General features: G+C 39.1%; 1 protein-coding gene across 1 annotated transcript in view; it reads left to right on the top strand.

The window, feature by feature from the left end:
• LOC118586262 (B-cell scaffold protein with ankyrin repeats-like) overlaps positions 1 to 16,747 on the top strand; it is a 120,528-nt gene that overhangs the window by 80,663 nt on the left and 23,118 nt on the right. Inside the window, exon 6 of the mRNA XM_036191384.1 lies at positions 8,299 to 8,367. Coding sequence (XP_036047277.1) covers positions 8,299 to 8,367 — 69 coding nt within the window. The remainder of the gene's footprint in view (positions 1 to 8,298; positions 8,368 to 16,747) is intronic.

The following is a 16,747-nucleotide window of genomic DNA, read 5'->3' as shown; positions in this document are numbered from 1 at the left end:
CGGGGCTTGGTCTGCCACTGGGGATATCAATAAGAGGCAACTTCTGTGAACTCTCACCCACATAGCAGCCCTATGTGGTTTACATTGCTGGTCTAATTTCAGATGAAGGAGCTGATGCTAAAAGAGTCCCAGTGCACTGCCCCAATGATGAAACTAGGAAACAGTACCAGCAGCATGTGAGCCCCTGTCTTTTTATTGCCCATACCTGTAAATACTGAACCATAAGCTCTTTCCACCCATACATTCACTTCACTGTCATGAATTCATATTTATTTCCTTCCTCTAACCTACAAGATCCACAGTGGCAGAGATCAGCTTCTTCAGAATCTTCCTTCCCATCATTAAATCCTTGTTTCCACATTCAACAATGAATTCATAAACTGAGAGAATTGGATGAATATTAGCTGAATGAACCAATGGTAGAAGAGGCAGAATTCACATCTATATGGCTACAGTAGACCTCACTAAGAGTATGGAAGACAGTACAAAGACTATATCAGCCTCCTATTTCTTTTTCTCCTGTCCTAAAACATCCAATATTTGAAGCACTAATTTGCAGAGCAGAGCCCACACAGAAAAGAACAAAGCTCCAAGATGACCATGAATTGTTCCTTTTTCTACATGCTGTAGATCACATATGGGAGAGAAGTTCTGCTCTGCATTCCATCGTCCTCCACACACAGAAATGTAACTTAACAATTGAAAACTAAATTCATATCCATCCACGTTATCAGAAGACATGTTTCTGATTCTGATTGTTGTGTGAAACACTCCCTAAGGTTAAGAACAAACCACAACAGAAAAGTTAATTTTTCTTTTAAACATTTTTTTTTCTTAAATGGTCATCCTCTTCTCAGAGCTCATATTCTTAACACTTTCCTTTCCCTATTATATTGGACAAGATCAGGCTCATTAGGCATCAAGAATATAGTGGGATTCTATAGATTACTATCTTTTAGTGACAGAATTCTTGATTTAGAACAAATCAATGAAAGAAAATGGTGGTCAGTATGGCCTAGATAGACTGGTAGGAGAATTCCATCTTAGACCATGCACAGATGTGAACTCTTACTAGGGAAAGGTTTTAGCATCACTGAATCATTTTTCATTCTCCCCTCATACAATTAATGGGACAATGATAGGACCAAATCCATGTGGCTGATTTGGAACAGAATACAATTCCTCTTTCAATCCGCAGTTGCTCCTGAGGTATCCTTGGCATTTTACAGTACAACAAAGTTGCATATATGACCTTCTTGAGGGCGTCTCAGCTACCAAATCCCTAAATGTCAAGTACAAGTCACTTGTTCGCTTAAAATTTCCACTTGAGGTTCACTTGTACTTGAGTCTGATTACATACAATGAATTGGAAGTGGGAGAGTCCTTGTGAAAACTCTTGGGAAAATTAATTCCCATGGTTGTAAATGTGACAGAGTAGAGTGGCTTGTCTTCCTTAGTAAAGAAATATATTCAAGTGGGTCTTATGGCTAGAGCCTTGCTGCCCGTTCTCTGCCTAGGTGACCTAGTCCAAACCATTTAGTTTCAGAACACCACATGCATGTCACAGGTCTCTCAGAACAGAATGACATTGTCCTCTTTCTATATAAGGCTAGGGCCCCTGCCTTTCTGAGTGAAGTTCTTTATCTTTCTATGAAAGAGTGCTGATACAGCTCTACAAAGGAGCCATCATGATGACTGAGTATGTACTGTTCATTGAACAGAAGCAGTACTGCTGTGTAACCTGTGTTTAATGAATTGTTCTCCTTGTCCTCAGAGCAGAACACCATAGTCTCCTGGCTCATTCACAGAAACACTGAATGAAACCAGAGGACTTTCCAAGCCATCTCTTAGCACAGTGATATAAAGTTAAATCTTATCAGCCTCATCTTTCAAAGATTCAATTCATTGGTCATATAAAAGGGGCAAAATACAAATTGGTGTGAACTGGCGTTACAGATTTGCCTATGTGAGCAAAATGAATGAAAGTATCATCAAGCACTTAGATTTTTTTCCAATTGTACCACAACTTTCTATGTTTTGCCCTTATATGTTACTACACCCAGTTGAATGTGTCTGTGGTAAGAAGTTTAATTGACCTATGGTAGTAATTCTTAATGATTCCCAGATGTCACTTAGCAATGTCTAGAGAGATTTTGATTTTCACAAGTAAGATAATGCTAGAGGTACCTAGGAGGTAGAGGTCAGAGGTACCTGATGACCATCCCACACTTTAAAGATTAGCTTTCAACAATTATAATCTAAAGTTTATACAGTATAAAATGTCAGTAGTGCCAATGTTGGCAAACTCAGAAATACAAGGTTGCCATTTTTAAGACAGAGTAAACATTTGAAATCTTTAGATAATGGTCATTTAACAGCTGCCCACAAAGACACCCCCAACCTCCCCACCCCACCCACACAATAAATTTCTTGAATCTACAATGTTTTTTTTTTTCCCAGTACTTTTACTGTGAGCCTCTTTTTAACTCTGAGTTACATGATTAGAGAAGAATGAGATGCTCTATGGAGCTGTCATGGTATGAGGCATCCCCCCCGCCCGCTTAAAGAAATTCATCAGTAAAATTCATGATCCCCTTGAAGAGAGACAGCACTGAACCTGATGTTACTGTGCACTCAAGGCTGTGTAACTTGGTGAGAGTTGCACAATCTCAATTTATTTTTTAAAAATTTATCTTTGTTAATTATTCATAATAGCTGCTTTTCTGCATTTTCCTAACATTGAAAGCTGCATATGCTCTGTAGTTGGCTTAGAGCAGTACACACAAAAATGGTTCAGATGATATTTTAAGTTATTCTATAGATACAAGGTAAAGCAACCTCTCTATTTCCTATTAGTGCCTGCCTTCTGCTTCTCCCCTTACATAGTTTCATATGCATATATACTAGAGTACATGTTTTTCCAAAATATTCATCAGCTACCAACATTGAAAACAATTAGAACAACTGGGCATGGCCCTTACTTTGGAAGTTTTAAATCCCCATAGGGTGAGTTCTATTAGTATATTTAGTATTTAGTGACTGTTCAAAGTTCACATAACCAAATGGAATATAAAAATAGACTTTCAAAGGCCAGATCCTATGATCCTACAATCCTGTGAAATACAACAAAACAAAACCATGACCCCACTGGTATCTAGAATGAAAGCATTTTCTGACACAGAGAGGGGAAAGAGCAGAGAATTCCATTTGGATAATCACCAAGGATAAACCAAAAGGTAAACTCCTAATAGATTTGGAGGCTTTCAGTGGCTCCCTTACCACCTAAGCTATTTCTCGTTGAAATGAAAGAAAGATTAATTGGGCTATTATTCAATTAATATTTACTCTCATAACATTTTCTAACAGAGTAAAATGACCAAAAACAAGTCAACATGCTGCTAGGCAAACAGCAGGTGTTCCATATGTGTTGTTTGCCTGGTAAACAGAAGAGGACTTGCCTATCCAGGGGTGCATGGAGCCTTAGCTAACAAACTCACTGTGATGGCCTCAAGCTTCAGTTCCACAAAACAAACTGTCTTCTTCCAGAATTTACCAGTTTTCTAGATAGGAAACATTTTTAGAGTAGAAAAATGGTTGTGCTGGAACTCTCATCCAATAACTGATGGAAGTGGGTGCAGACATCCTCAGCCAGGCCCCAGGTGGAGCTCCAGGAGTCCAATTGTCAAGAAAGAGGAGGAACTGTAAGAGTGTGAATTGTTGAGACCAAGATTGGAAAAGCACAGGGACAAATAATCAAACTAATGGAAACACATGAATTATGAACCAAAAGCTGTGGAGCCCCCAGCTGGATCAGGCCCTCTGGATAAGTGAGACAGTTGAATAGCTTGAACTGTTTGGGAGGCACCCAGGCTGTGGGACCAGGACCTGTCCTTAGTGCATGAGCTGGCTGTTTGGAACCTGGGGCTTACACAGGGACACTTTGCTCAGCCTGGAAGGAGGGGACAGGACCTGCATTTACTGAATCCACCAGGTTTAAATGAATCCCCAGGGGAGTCTTGGTCCTGGAGGAGATGGGAATGGAGAGGAGGGGCTGGGGGGAAGGTGGGAGTGGGGGGGGAGGGGGGAGGACAGGGGGAACCCATGGCTGATGTGTAAAATTAAAACACAAATATAATAAATTTAAAAAAACAAGAGAGAAAAAAAAGACTGATCAAGCTCTGCTTGCAATGCTATTTCTAGTAGCTCACTAAATATATAAACAGCAGTGGCAAAAATTCAAAAAAAACTGCTAATCCATAAAGTGAAAAAAAAGAAAAAAGAAATATTCTTATTTACACAAACTAAAATAAATATTCAAATAAAAACTTTGTTTTCTATCCCCACCTCAATTAAGTTGAAATGTAGAAGAAAAATTGATTGTGAGATTTTTCTGTGCAGAAAGAGGATTTTCATACTAATCTACCAATCAAGTTCAAATTTCTGTTACAGATTGGAAAGAAAATTGATGTTTTTTTTTTTTCCTTAGGAAGCTAAGTATCTGTGAATACCACCCTTGTATTTCAGTCTCCCCACAACTTACCTTCAGGTCATTATGTTCTTCTGCTATCCTATCTCTGCCAATCTCAAAAGGAAAATGTACCAACATTAATGACTGTGCGTGCACTGTCTGCAGAGTAAGCACACATTCTCCCTAAATGCCCAGGCATCGTTTCCATTTGCATAGGTCTGTACACTCCTACCTGGCGAAAGATCCATGTCCACATCCCTGTTCTGATGTGGTGAACTGTGTTAGATAATGTCCTGGATAATGAAGTGGAACTAATGTCAGCACAATTAAATGGCTCAAACTATCAGAGTGTTTGTACTGTCTCTCGATAGGCTACATTTCTTCTCTAAGCTTTGGATGACTCACTGGGACCACCTATGGGGTTACAGCATTCTTCCCTCCCTCCTTTGACACCTACAGAAAAGGGTGCTGTTGGTTCCTTTTTTATTTTCCCTCTTCTGCCTTTTTGTGATTAGCTTTCATCTAGCATATAGTAGGGAAACAGATGGGGAAATCAGCACTGCAAGGACTGGTTTTGACCCTTCCTCTTCCTGACTGCTTATCTCTCCCCTCTCTCATCAGTGGGTGCTAATAGTATGTCTGACCTCTGTCTAAATGAGTGAAAAGTAGGAAGGTTTGGACACTGTCTGATAAACCTGTACACCCCTAGGACCTTGTTTGTACAGCTCTGGGCTGTGTAGTTGGCAACCTAATGACAGATTGTCAAGTGAATAATAAAGCACTCCCTTCTAGGAGCCCATCCCCTGCAAGAAAACACAGTACAGATGTGTTTTCACTCCCCACCTGCGATGGGTACAGAGCATCATGGGATTTGTGACTTGCCCTTCGAATCTTCATGAATGGCATTTGCTATCCCACAGATTTTTATCGGCTTTACAGCTTAGACAATTATGCTGATAGTGCTTTGTCCATTTTCCCAGAAAGGGCCCCTTAGAATGAGTTCTTATGTTCTCGGGAGACTGTAACTGAGGGCAACACAAGGAGGGTTCCTGCCGAACAGCCTGCAAAGACAAATTGTGCAAGAGAACTTGTTCCTGTTCACCCTTTCCTCCTCTGCTACTTCTGCTGTGCTTAACATTTTTGAATATTTAATACTATGCTAATTTTCCCATTCAATGTCATTTATATTCCAGAGAAACTTTTACAGAAGTCATTTTTACCAATATTTAAAATAAATGAGGGTGTCATTTAAGACATTTGTATCGTTTAAGATTATTTGAACCTTAAAAACTTGTTTTTGTTTTTGGCTTTTTCCTCTATTGACATTTTGTGCTTAAGTACTGTGTTCATCTTTTGTCTTTACAAATTCTAACTGTAGGTAGCAAGAGAAAAGTTAGATTTCATTGTGCAAAGGTTAGCCAAGTTGACTTGACATAATTGCATTGGTAGCAGTCTCTGGACATTGACCAGGCACAATGCAGCTGAAACAATGTTGTCCAAGAATTCAAGCTCAGAGGGTCAGAGTTGTCTCAGTGCATTTTTTTTTTTAAATTATTACTGGTCTGTGGTTCAACTTTCTGGTTTTTCTATTAGTCTAAGCCTTCTGATCACAAATCATCGATCTTTTCTTGTGGCTGTTTTGTATATGAAAAACAGCTCTGAGCGTTAAAAGCAATGCTAAGACCATTTGCTAAGTCTGGATTTTCATAAGGATTCAGTCAGTGGTGGGGGAAGGGAAATGACATGGGTGCAGGGGCAGGTGAGTTAAGGAATTCTAAGGCAGAGTAGATATAAGGGGACTCAGCACTGTAACCTACTGCCAGCCTCCCCCTACAGCTCTGTAATCAGCATTTCCTCATTCCACTACCCTTCTCAGTAGTCCACTCTCCACTCCAGACTGACCCTGGCTCAACCCAGGAGAAATCACACTAATGCATAGTGACTGAAGGGCAGCATTGACTCCATGTCACATAGGCCATTTGTTGCTAGCAGAAAAATATCCAGGATGAATTGGATTTAGAGCAAATTCACACCAAGAATGCTAGAAAGAGAAGTCTGCTTTCAAATGCTCTACAACTCCAAACCTCAGCTGGATCCATGAAACTCACAGATAGTGTGCTGCTTAATTGGGAAAATTATTGTTGCATTTGCCTTTAGGTTCAAGTCATTTCCCATATTGAGGATGCTAACTACCATTTTTCAGTTTTAGATACTCTGTTACATCTTAACAACATTAGCAACAGCACAGACTGCCTTTTATTACTGTATTCAAAAGAAATTAAAGAACTAGCTGATGAAAACATCACATACAACCTGGAAAAAAAATCTAGCATCCTCGAGTATGAAATCACATGCCATATACCCCTTAGTGTATTTCATTTAGGAAAAATGCCCCAAACCCAGAATGTACAAAGAAAACTGATTTTCAACCAGAGATGTTACTTTATATGTATTTTTTTTTCAAATGCATCATATTTGAAAGCATATTCTCTTCTCCTGAGGACATGGAGAGGAATAATCTTTCTCTTGACATTATCTAGAAACATAAGTGTTTAATAAATGTTGATTTGATTTGGGACGTTTGTTTTAAAAAATTTGTTCTTGATTAATTCCATATATGAGCTTGATCTTAGAGTGGTTTAAATAAGAATAAAGCCAAGGCAGAACTCTGTGATCATTGCCGAGGTGTTTCTCCAGGCCACAATGTCCAAGTGCCATGCAGCTGTCTCCTTGTCCCCATGTGCCTCAGTTACCATTTTATAGGAAGATCCTGCTGAGATACTAAGAAGAACAAGAGCACAGCCATGCTCCTGTAGCTCCTTCCAGCCTTCCTTTCTAACTTTAAAAGGGAATCGTTATTAAATGGGAGACACAGCATCACTGTCAGGAGGAAGCAACAGACTGAAGGCCAAGACTTAAGGGTCTAAATCATCTCTCCGCTAACAACTCAGGGATCATTTCAAAATTCACTTAGCTCTTTTACAAGCTGCTTACTTCCTCATCTATAAACATATGAGGCTGGACTAAATCTCCCAGGCCTCTTCGAGTTCCCAAACCCCATAATTCAGACTGCCCATAAAAAAAATAAATGTAACTCCGGATGCTCATTTTCCAAAAGTAAAGTAGTAAAGGATCTGGTCTATTTCATTAACAAATACCAGAATGTGTCCAGAACTTTGTGGGTGCTTAATAAATATTAAACACTGATTTTACCTTTCATCTGCAAAATAGGGTGAGTAATGCTGACTTAATTCCCAGAATTTCATGAGAGAAATAATAAATGAGAACAAAGCACTTTTCAGATAATGAAGTAATTCAAACAAGCTGCTTTAATAGGTCTGAGGTCTGGGTAGATGGCACAAGAGTCAAGTGCCTGGTTTATTGTCACATCTGTGGAACACAGCAGGCTTTTCTTCACTTTCAGATAAAACAATATTATGCTTGCTTATCACCCACAAGCTAGCTTGAATAGTTTCTATGCAAATGGATTCTTCATGTGAATTTAGCATTGATCACTTCTAACAAATTCAAGATTTTATCTTTACCTGATATCAAAAAGGGAATTGGCATGATTTCACCAGTTTAGGGAAGCATTCCATCAATATCACAGGACTCTGCCCAAAGAAAGTGCTTGCCAAAATTACTGATAAACTGTACAGATGAGGGAATTACAATTTTAGTAATCCTTATACTCAAAAATGAATACAATTCAGATTTTGTTACTAAGGAAAACACTATGATGCATTCTGACTTCATGGAGGCTTTCATGGTGTATTTCATATTCTTAAATGCTTTTGTCTAATCAATTTTATGTACTATATTTTTTATAGTGTTCCAACAAAAGGCAGCCAGAAGACAATCTGATGATGATAAGTTCTACAGTCTCCCTAAGAAACCAGGTATTAATGTTAAATTCAATCTATTTTATAATCTAAATAAGATTTAAAGGAATATGCATAACATCTCCTAGGTTCTACAATTGAATTTGATTGATTTTGCTTTGAAGTTTATAGCTGACTCTAAAACAACTATGCCATAATAAAATCAATGCATGGTAATTATTTTAATTAGCAAAAGCAGAAAATACCCCTCATTATATTGCCTGTGGTGATGTTATCAGTACACTAGGAAGGAGAATACAAATTCTATAACTTACATAAGAGCCCCCTCCCACCCCTGCCACCTTTTTTAGATCTGTTAAGGTATACCTCCTAAGAACAGCTTGGGTATTTCTACTCAAGCAGAATTGGGTGAATTGGCTGTGAATGCCAGTCAAAGATTGAACCATTTTCCCAGTATGTTCTGCCTTCAGTATTTGATCCAGGACATTGTAAACAATAATTTATCATGCAGAGTAGAGCTAAAGACTACTATAATCACACAAACATAGTCACACAAATGGCTCAAACACGTGGGGCACTTTCTACTTCCAATGTTCACTGGGACATAGATCTTTTTCAAGGATAGACTCTAGCAGACCATTTATTATAGTTCTTTTTCAACAGTCGGGAATGAATACATTTTCAATATAAAAACCACAAAAGTCAGTTGACACAGGGCTTAGGGTAGCTGGCTTTGCTAATCTGTGAGCCCATGCAGTTGCACCTTTGAAATAACTTCAGTCCCAAATTATGTCACCTTGAAACTGGTAACAGGTAATTATTGAGAAAGAGACATTTGAAATGAAGTCATAAAATCACTTCACAGCAGCCCCCAGACCCCTACATGCTCCATCTCTTTTTGTGCCATTGAAGAGGCTAGAGTCAGGATGTACCAGCTTTCAACACTCACTGAACAGTATTCAGCATGGAACCTCAATGGACCCACTTTTAGGATGCTATGAATGATCTCTCAAACAAAGCTGTTTTCTTAAATGAATGATGCTCACTCATCATTTCAAGCAGCATTTCCCATGGCAGCTAAATTATGCTCAGATTGTGCTAAGGATTCGTCATATGGTGCTTGAACACAATACATGGGGAAGCCGAACTTCTACTTTTCTATAAATTACTTGGATGTACTGCTTGTGAGTTTATATGCAAAGTGCCACTCTCTTTAAAAAGCAATTATCCATTTATTTTAAACATGAATTTCCTAATTTAGGCGTGTCTTGGTTCTGCACAGATTCCCGTGCTTTATTCCCTGTCTCCAGCTGCTGTGTATGGAATCTGCAGAACCTTTAAGAGTGAGATCTGGCTAGTGAAAGTGGCCCTCAGGGTGGCTTTGATGTTTACAATCAGCCTAACTTTGGGCAAAAACTCTACCCCTTGGTTTTCTGAGATGGAACAAACTATGCTACAAACTCCTGTAACCACAAACCCATCTACTTCAGCATCCATCCATACTTTTCCCACTATGGGGACCACACTCTCCCAAACCATAAGCAAACAGTCCTTTCTCTTTAACTTCTGTTGGGCATTTTCAACAAGAAAAGTGATTAGCAGCAAAACTTGGTAGTGAAGGTAGGGTGTGGCTCTAGTAGACCTGACCATGTAGTTCATAGACTTTTGGAACTAGGAAGCATGTGGAGGCGTTTAGAACTGCAAGTCAGAGAAGCCCTGGAGTGCTCTACGGGGAGATTAATGAGCCTTTCAGGTAGGAGTACAGAAGACCATAATATTGATAGAAATACAGACAGAAAAGGCCCCAGCCCATGAGGGTTTGAAGCAGAGGCAAACAACTGAACCACAAGACATTCGTGAAAATGAAGTTGAGCCTGAATGCACAAGTAATGAACTATGTTGCTTGATGGAGAAAGTTGCAAGGCAACATAGTATTCAGGTTGTAGCATGTTGAGTGAGTGCTTTTAGCTAGATTTACAGTAAGGACGCAGAAAGGTTTGAGGAAATGACTGGCCCAGTTGAAGAGTACATGTACACTTTGTACTGAAACAATAGAAATGATGCCTTGGTGGCAAGACCCTACCCGTCAAAGGCTTCCAAGTATAAAACTGAAACCCAATTTTTAAAACATTCATTTTAAAGGAGAGCAACTGAAAAAAATAATTGGGGGGGGGGTGTATCATGAATAGAGCATGTCTTTGAATGGGTTCCCTTGGAAATGTCTGCTAAGGAAATTCAGTCACACATGCACTTAGCAACTACAGTCATGATCCAAGCATAAGCAAAACTCAGCATTGTCATCTACATAGTATTGTTGGTGTGACAGGCAGCAGAATGCAAGAGTTGGAGTTACAGAAGTTTATACCAAGGTTCCAGAAAGGTGCTGTGGTCAGACAATGTGTAGCAGAGTTAGAGACCCTCCATAGAACCCCTAAGTAAGCTGTGTGTGACAACATGAATGTGAAATCTAAGTTGGGACATAGACCCAAGGGTTTTGGAAGAACAAGGAGTGTGGAACATCTTCCAAGAAAACCTGCAGGCACTGAGAAGATCCAGCCCAAGAAAGAGGCCACATGTGTTGAAAGCAACTGATCCACAGCAGTGGGTCTCAGCAACTCCATGCAGAGCTGTGGGGTTTGATGTTTGCCCTACTGGGTTTCAGTATTGCTTTGCTCAAAACTTCCCCTACTGCCCTTCCTTCTTCCCTTTTGGAATCAAGTGCCATTGTCTGTTGGAAGTATACAATTTGCTCTTTGAGTTTTGTAAAGCCTCACAGCTGCAAGTTTGTTCTGAGTCTCAGAAGACTTTGGACTTTTGAATGGTACTGATACTGATACAACTTTTGAAGATGGATTGAATGCAATTTATGTTCATCAATAGCCACAAGCCTGTAGAGGACTAGGGTCAAATCTATGGATATAGAATGTTTCCCTGCAGGTCCCTATTGATTGTGCAGTTAGAGGAAACTGTAGAAGCTTACAATGCTTGAAAAGCTTGGCAAATGGAAGTAGGGAAGTTGATATAGTCTTTGATGATTGAACACAGCCCTGCTTCCGGGTTAAGCTTTCTCTGCTTCCCAGTTTTCTGGAACACAATAAGCCATGATACTTATATTTCTGTCTGACATAGTTAGTAAAAAGTAGCTAACATAAGGATGGACCATGGACCTTTGAAAGTATATTGTCCTTTTGTCATGCCTTTATATCTCTCAGGAAACAAATGCAAAACTCCGAGAGGTTTTTGTGCACTTAGGATCACAACAATTCCTAACAATTTAAACAAACTGATTACTCCCATCTGGATTCCTACACATACCTCATAGTTTTATAAATAATAAAGAGAAGACATGGGCATTTTGAGCTCTTTCAGAGAAAAAAAGTATTTATTATAAATGATTCATTTATCATGGTTATAATTTAATTCTGTTAGCATTGAGATCTGGAAATTTCAGGATTTTTCCTTTCACAGGTGATGAAAGATGGTGAAGGCCTGGGGAGCACCTGTACTCAACAGTGGCTATCTGTCTATCAGTTGGCCATCTGTTCCCCAGAAAGCAGTTTGAGAAGAGCCGAGGGTTTATCTTGAGCCTAGGAGAACTGATTCATGTTCCACAACGTATCCAGAAAAATACTTTCCATGCTGGGATAAAATGCTAGACAGAAAGGTGAAAGGAAAGGAGTTTGACACCTTAGTGATAATGCAGTGTTTTGTTGTTTTATACGCCTGGTCAGAGACTTGGCTAATTTGCTTCATAAAAGTCACTTTTCATTAGTCTTTTAATCCTTGGAGACAAGGATACTAAAAAAAACATATGTTCTTTGATGTTTTTTTCATTTTGATTCTTGAATCCAACTTATTTGTAGCATTTTAAATTAGTCACAGTAGGATATTTCTTGACTTTCAGACATCAAGAATTTACCAGAATAGAACAAAATAGTATGCTATTTCTAAAAGTAAAAGAACTTCAGATCTTAGAAAGTTTTTGTTTGTTTGTTTGTTTGTTTGTTTGTTTTCAAAATCTGATGACTATAACCTCCAGGAAAATCAGTTTTCAGCATAATCAAAAAAATGATAATTGGGATCTTGTAAACACTCTGGGTACTTAAAAGGTGTTATTTTAGTCTTCATTTTCAGCAGCCAACCTGAAGGACAGATTTATCCTGAATTGTGGTTTCAGAGGTCTCACTCCGTCATGGAGGAAGGAATGACAGAGCAGAGTACTTTATATCATGGTTGCCAGGAAGCAGAGAGAATGGTCTACTCCCTCTAAATTTTCTGTACTTTGTAAAATTGAAATTCCCTCCCGAAATAGCGCCAGCATGCAAGCATGCAACATATGAGCCTGTGAGGAACACTTCACCTTCAAACCATTCAGCCATACCTCATGAAGCTGTTTCGGAATTGTGAAAAATCACTGCTTCCTATAGTTTTCAGAGCGTCCTCCAGCTATCCTAGGCTTTCATCAAGCAGTAGGAAAGACAGGAGATGCTTCTCCAATGCTGATGTCTCTGGAGGGAAAAAGGGGGGGGGAGCTTGTGAAATGATCACAAGTTAAGATTTTATAGGGGACCCAGACAGGTTCCCTAAAAAGGTTAAATAATATATTTCTTCTACTGTATGCTGGATGGGAAAAGGACTCATAAGAGCCAACTATTTCCCCATGGAACTGAAAGCATTCCAGAATCTCTAAGTTGAAGATTGCCAAGGGGTTGCCAGGAAGTTACATTATTGCTGAGCCAAGGAAGTTTCCTGAGGAACAGAAAAAAACAAAATTAATTGGCACCATTTCTGTGGGAACTCAAAGGAATTCCTTGACTCCAATTTTACATCTTGAAGAAATATGAAGGGAAAGTGCTAAAGACTGGCAATCACAGATAAAATTTTTCATCAAAATGCAGCCCTAAAGTCCATTTTCCCAAGTTGGTTTTGAAATCAGAAAATGCTACACAGTGATATCACAGATAAAATGTCCTTCCAGTCCACTCCATTTATTAACCCTGAGTCCCAGGGGCAGGCAAAGGTGTGTTCATCAGGACCACAAACCAGAGAACTATATCTTGTTGGTATATTTGGAATCTGCTTGGGTTCTGAAGTCAGACTTATGCTAACCATACTCACAGAGGACTGATTTATTTGTAAAATTCTCACTAGGGGAGGGTTTCTGCGTCCTTTGGGTGTTGGCCAAATAACAACCATCCTATTAAATAAGCTTGTTGATATCAGGTGTCTAGACTATGATGGAGACATCCTCAAAGTTTACTAGAGGCATGTGAGGCTGCCACTTCAAGAACATGGACACAAATTAATATTCTCAGCTTCCGGATTGTTTGTGTTTCCTAGACTTGTTTCTGTTGGACTCTTTTCCATGCCAAGACCAACTCCATTTTACTGTCTTCACTACTGTTCACTGCAAGTAAGAAACAGCAACCAATGAGCTGAAGCCTCCTAGATCATGATTCTCACCCATAATCTGCTTACCTCACAGTTAATTATTGGATGACATGAAAGATGTCCTGTTGTTATAAGTCAGGATAAACCATAATTTACAGGGGTATGTGGGTAAGAGCATGCATGCCCTAATCAAATGTTTAAGGCAGACACCCCCAGATTTAGAGGAGCGTAAGATTTATAGAACTTCCAAATTTTGGTTGCCAAAACCATTCATATCCTGTATATAAATGTAAAAATTACATATAAATTTGCCACATATAACTTTTGCATTATGAATCTTTCCTGGTGGATTTGTGTGTTTGATATGCATTTCTTTGAAGTCATAATTGAATCTAAAGTGTAAAATGGAAAGATTTCAAGAATCATTTTATCAATACCAAATATCTGAAAGATTATTTGTGATGAGAATTATTTTGATATATTTAGAAATCAGTCACTTTGCTTAGTAACTTGGAGTTTGGCTCATTTGGGCTTACAGGTTTGTAACCCCTGGCATGGTCTCAGCCCAGTTCTTCACTTGAAACTACAGAATTATTATGGTCTTGTCTTCTGGCGGAGTGTGAATGCCCATGGAAAAGATTTAGTCAGGGCACATATTTTTTATGTGTTCTCAGAGTACACAGTGCTGGCCAGTTTGATAAATGTTAAATAATAAAATTGTCTTTAAGCAGGAAACCCAGAGAAGCATGGAAGGTATTACTCTTATATGGGGAAAAGAGACTTCTGAGTCCTGTGGTATTTCCATCAGGCTGTTCTTGCCAGTTCTGGATATATTAAATAGAAAAGAGGGAAAATTGTCAAAATGTGGTCATTTGTACTCCATAAAAGAATAATAGCTTCAGCTGCCTTTTCCAGTATAACTTATATTTCCATTTGTCATATTGCTCACAAAAGGGTATTTTTTTCTGTTAAAGTTATACCTGAAAAAAAATTATATGGTTTTTCAGTTCTTCCCTAAAATGGGACCATGCTAACAGTGCACATTGTAACTTCTGTCAGAAAGAAAGGCAAAACCTGAGAAATAACAAAATTCCTAATAATAATGAAGACAGAAACTAAAAATTGAGTTTGGAAGAATCTAGGGCTAGTTCCAATTTTTGAAGGTGATTGATAAAATCAATGTCAGCAGTGTAGCCCTGAAGTCTGTGGAGCAAAGCAGCCATTTTCCCATCAAAGAGGGAAGCTATCCAATCTCCCCTCTTCCTGGAACCCCAGATACCATGTTCTTTAAAGGCTAATGTTAAAAAGTGATTCTCTTCTTCAACTTTTCTTTCTGTACATGCACAAACACCCTCAGGTAGACAGCAAGGAGGTGTGAAAATGATGTTTATTTGCTAGTTCCTTAGGACCCTCAAGTAAAGCTATATGATAGAGAGAAGGGATAGGAAAGTATTCCATTGGTTATTTGTACACAGATAGGAATTTATTTCTGTTAATCATGTCCCCTTTCTATGCGAAAAAGCTGCTATACCCAAGGACATTATTTGTGTGTGGCTTCTCTCAAAATCCTCTCCAGTCCTGGGTCTGATCCTAAAATATAACCTAAATACAAGAAATAAAACCAAAGGACAGATAAACACTAAGTGTTTTGATGAGTATGAGCTTGCCAGACATGTTTTTACACACCTGCAATCCTGGCAAATGGGAGACCAAGGCAGGTGGATTAGTTCAAAGTCAATTTGGACAGCATAGTCTCAGCCCAGCCTGTGCTATATAAAGATACCATGTCTCACAAAACAACACCAGGAAGAGGCAGAGGAGGAGCAGGAGGAGGGAGGGAGAGATAAGGATCAAAAATTTTAAAATGTGGGTCTTTGAATTGAATTTCCACTTATTTAATTTAAAACTTAAGTATCCAACTTAAGGTCAGTACTAGACACCCAAAGACAAAATGCAAGAGACAAGAAGAGAAGGCGAGAAGTGTCAGAAGATAAAGGACTCATATGTAAATTGAATAAAAAGCAACAACAGAGTCTGGGATTATGTTCAGGCTAGCATAAAGACAAAACAGGTTAACGTCCTGGGGAGATGACAGGATGACAGTAATTATATGACTTAAAAAAGTGCTATGTGGTGGTGAGGAGGGGGAGCATAGAACACACCAGAATGCAGGCATTTCAATAGAAAACCGAAATCTATATTGATTATAGTAAAGGGGACAGACACTGAAAAAGTCCTGCATTTGATAGAGAACATAATGGAGAAGACTGGTTCTCAATGAAGACTAGGAAGAAAACGGGGGGGGTGGGGGGTGGAGAAAAGGTCTGACTTGTGTGTGAGCGAGGTATTTTTAAAGTAGCGTAAAAGACATGGCCAGTAACTAAGTTGATAGGACAGGAATGAAATTCAGATTGACTGGACTGTCTGTGATCCAAGGAATACTAAAGAAAACTCTCTAGTCTTAAACACACCACAGCAAATCTGAGGTAGCTGAGAAACATTTATCACAGATTTTACAGTGCATTGTAAAGCAAACACAAAACAGGCAGGCATGACAGTGGGATGGGGATTTTGAGGGAGGAAGTGTCGGGTTAGGAGTGGGCAGAGAAAAAAAGAGGTAGAAAAATAGGTGTCAGCAGAATGTAATATATAAATGATTCAATTGCCAAATAATAACTTTTTAAAAGAAAGAAAAATCACAGTCTGGTTGCTGTGGATATCGCTCTGTGTAAATAAAGTTCTGATTGGCCAGTGGTCAGGCAGGAAGTATAGGCGGGACAAGAGAGAAGAGAATGCTGGGAAGTAGAAGGCTGGAGAGAGACACCGCCCGCTGCCGCCATGAGAAGCAACATGTAAAGACACTGGTAAGCCACAAGCCACGTGGCAAAGTATAGACTAACAGAAATGGGTTAATTTAAGATAGAAGAAGTAGATAACAAGAAGCCTGCCACGGCCATACAGTTTGTAAACAATGTAAGTTTCTGTGTGCTTTCTTGGTTGGGTCTGAGCGACTGTGGGACTGGCGGGTAAGAGAGATTTGTCCTGA

Source organism: Onychomys torridus, chromosome 6, assembly GCF_903995425.1.
Source record: "Onychomys torridus chromosome 6, mOncTor1.1, whole genome shotgun sequence".
Classification (NCBI taxonomy): domain Eukaryota; kingdom Metazoa; phylum Chordata; class Mammalia; order Rodentia; family Cricetidae; genus Onychomys; species Onychomys torridus.
The sequence above is the reverse complement of the archived record's forward strand: the minus strand, read 5'-3'. Positions and strand labels throughout refer to the sequence as shown.